The following is a 2,095-nucleotide window of genomic DNA, read 5'->3' as shown; positions in this document are numbered from 1 at the left end:
AAAAAAAGAAAACAATAAAAGACATTAAGCCACAGATTCTAGAAGTGTCATAAACTCCAAAAAGGATAAATAGAAAAAAAAACACACCTAGACAAATCATAGTAACACTGCTGAAAACCAGAAACAAAGAAAAAAATGATAAAAATAGTCAGGTTTCTTATCTTATACAGTTAAACTATACCAATACTACTTACTGAAAAGAAAATACACGCCCACAAAAAAAACTTGAAGAATGCTCATAGTAACTTTATTCATAATGGCCAAGAACCATAAATTAACCATACCAGATACCAAGACTTGTTATAAAACTACACGACATAAAAAAGCATGTTATTGGCAAAAAACAAACAAGAAAAAGGCCAACAAAATACAAGATTTAACAGGAACAGACTCATATATATTCGGTGACATAAGAAGATGACACTACAGAACAACAGAGAAAAGATGGTCCTTCCAATAAATGGCATTGGTTAACTCGACACGCACAGGTAAAAATCTGAATCTTACACACACACACACACCCTCAACTGCACCATCAGCTATGATTTTAGATGGATCAAAGACTATTACAGACCGAATTGTGTCCCCACAAATTCGTATGTTGAAACTCCAACCCCCAGTACCTCAGAATGTGATGCTATTTGGACAGAAGGCCTTTGGAGGTGGTCAAAATAAGTTAACACTGTTAGGGTGGGCCCTAATCCAATCTGACTGGTGTTATGAGAAGAGAACATTCGGATACACAAAAAGACACCAGAATTGTGCACATGCAGAGGATGTGTTTCTGTGCTCGATCTCATCAGTCAGGAAAACACAGAGGGAAAGCATAAGGAGATGCCACTGTACAATGATTAAAATTAGTAAGACCGGTTAAGTGTTGAATATGAAAAGCAAGAGAACTCTCATACTCTGCAACAAAGCATTCATAATCTTAAATATACACAAAAGCGCCTACAGTGAGAAGTATAAAGTTCTCTGACTCTAAGATGAATATTATTTTCAAAAATATCTTACCTCTTTTTGAACAATGCTAAATTTTTCAAGTAGTTTACATTTTTCTTCAATTAGTCCAGAAAGCATTACAGCAAGCTTTTTCTCTCTTCCTAAAGTCAAGCCAATATTATCATGAGTAAATTATTAGAAGATTTTACATCACAACAAAGAGATTTAAAGCAGAAAAAATAACTTACCCACATATAGCCGACTCCTAACCTGAAACAAATTTTTAACAAAAATTATATTAAAACAAATACACACTCAAATAAATCAATTTTTTAACGTCTACTACCAGCTTAAAAATATGGGTTTCTTATTGCCTTAGTATAAATACAAGTAAACCGAAGGTACTGTATTCTATTTCCAATGAGAAAATAAATGCTACTTTTTTTTTTTTTGAAAAAGAGTCTTGCTCTGTCTCCCAAGCTGAAGTACAATGGTGCAATCTCAGCTCACTGCAACCTCTGCCTCCGGGTTCAAGAGATTCTCTTGCCTCAGCCTCCCAAGGAGCTGGGATCACAGGCACTCTCCACCATGTCTGGCTAATTTTTGTATTTTTAGTAGAGACAGGGTTTCACCATGTTGGTCAAGCTGGTCTAGTACTCCTGACCTCAGCTGATCTGCCCACCAGGGCTTCCCAAAGTGCTGGAATTATAGGCATGAGCCACCTCGCCAGGCCTAAATACTACTTATTAAAGGCTCCCTATTGAAGATTCACATTGTGAATTAGCACATTAAAAGCTCTGAAATAACTTTACTCTAAAGATACTTGTTTAATTTCTTTGACCCTAAAAAAATAATTTCAAGAAGACCCCTAGGCCTGGCACGGTGGCTCACGCCTGTAATCCCAACACTTTGGGAGACCGAGGTGGGTGGATCACGAGGTCAGGAGATCGAGACCATCCTGGCTAACACGGTGAAACCCTGTCTCTACTAACAAAACACAAAAAATTAGCCATGCGTGGTGGCACATGCCAGTAGTCCCAGCTACTCAGGAGGCTAAGGCAGAAGAATTGCTTGAACCCGAGAGGCAGAAGTTGCAGTGAGCCAAGATCACGCCACTGCACTCGAGCCTGTGCAACTGAGCAAGACGCCATCT

The 2,095-nt window shown here is 38.1% G+C and overlaps 1 protein-coding gene across 15 annotated transcripts in view; it reads right to left on the bottom strand.

Moving 5' to 3' along the window:
- Positions 1-2,095, bottom strand: part of MIA2 (MIA SH3 domain ER export factor 2) — a 110,056-nt gene that overhangs the window by 67,825 nt on the left and 40,136 nt on the right. For all 15 annotated transcript variants that reach the window (XR_001826010.2, XR_005200742.1, XM_017530874.2 and 12 more), the window contains 2 exons: positions 1,191-1,212; positions 1,015-1,103 (listed from right to left, as the gene is read on the bottom strand). Coding sequence is in view for 13 of the 15 variants with exons in the window: in XM_017530874.2 (XP_017386363.1) it covers positions 1,015-1,103; positions 1,191-1,212 (111 nt within the window). In the remaining 2 variants the exon portion in view is untranslated. The remainder of the gene's footprint in view (positions 1-1,014; positions 1,104-1,190; positions 1,213-2,095) is intronic.

This window comes from Cebus imitator, unplaced genomic scaffold (assembly GCF_001604975.1).
Source record: "Cebus imitator isolate Cc_AM_T3 unplaced genomic scaffold, Cebus_imitator-1.0 Scaffold69, whole genome shotgun sequence".
In the NCBI taxonomy this organism is placed as follows: Eukaryota; Metazoa; Chordata; class Mammalia; order Primates; family Cebidae; genus Cebus; species Cebus imitator.
This window is presented reverse-complemented; position numbering and strand designations above follow the sequence as displayed.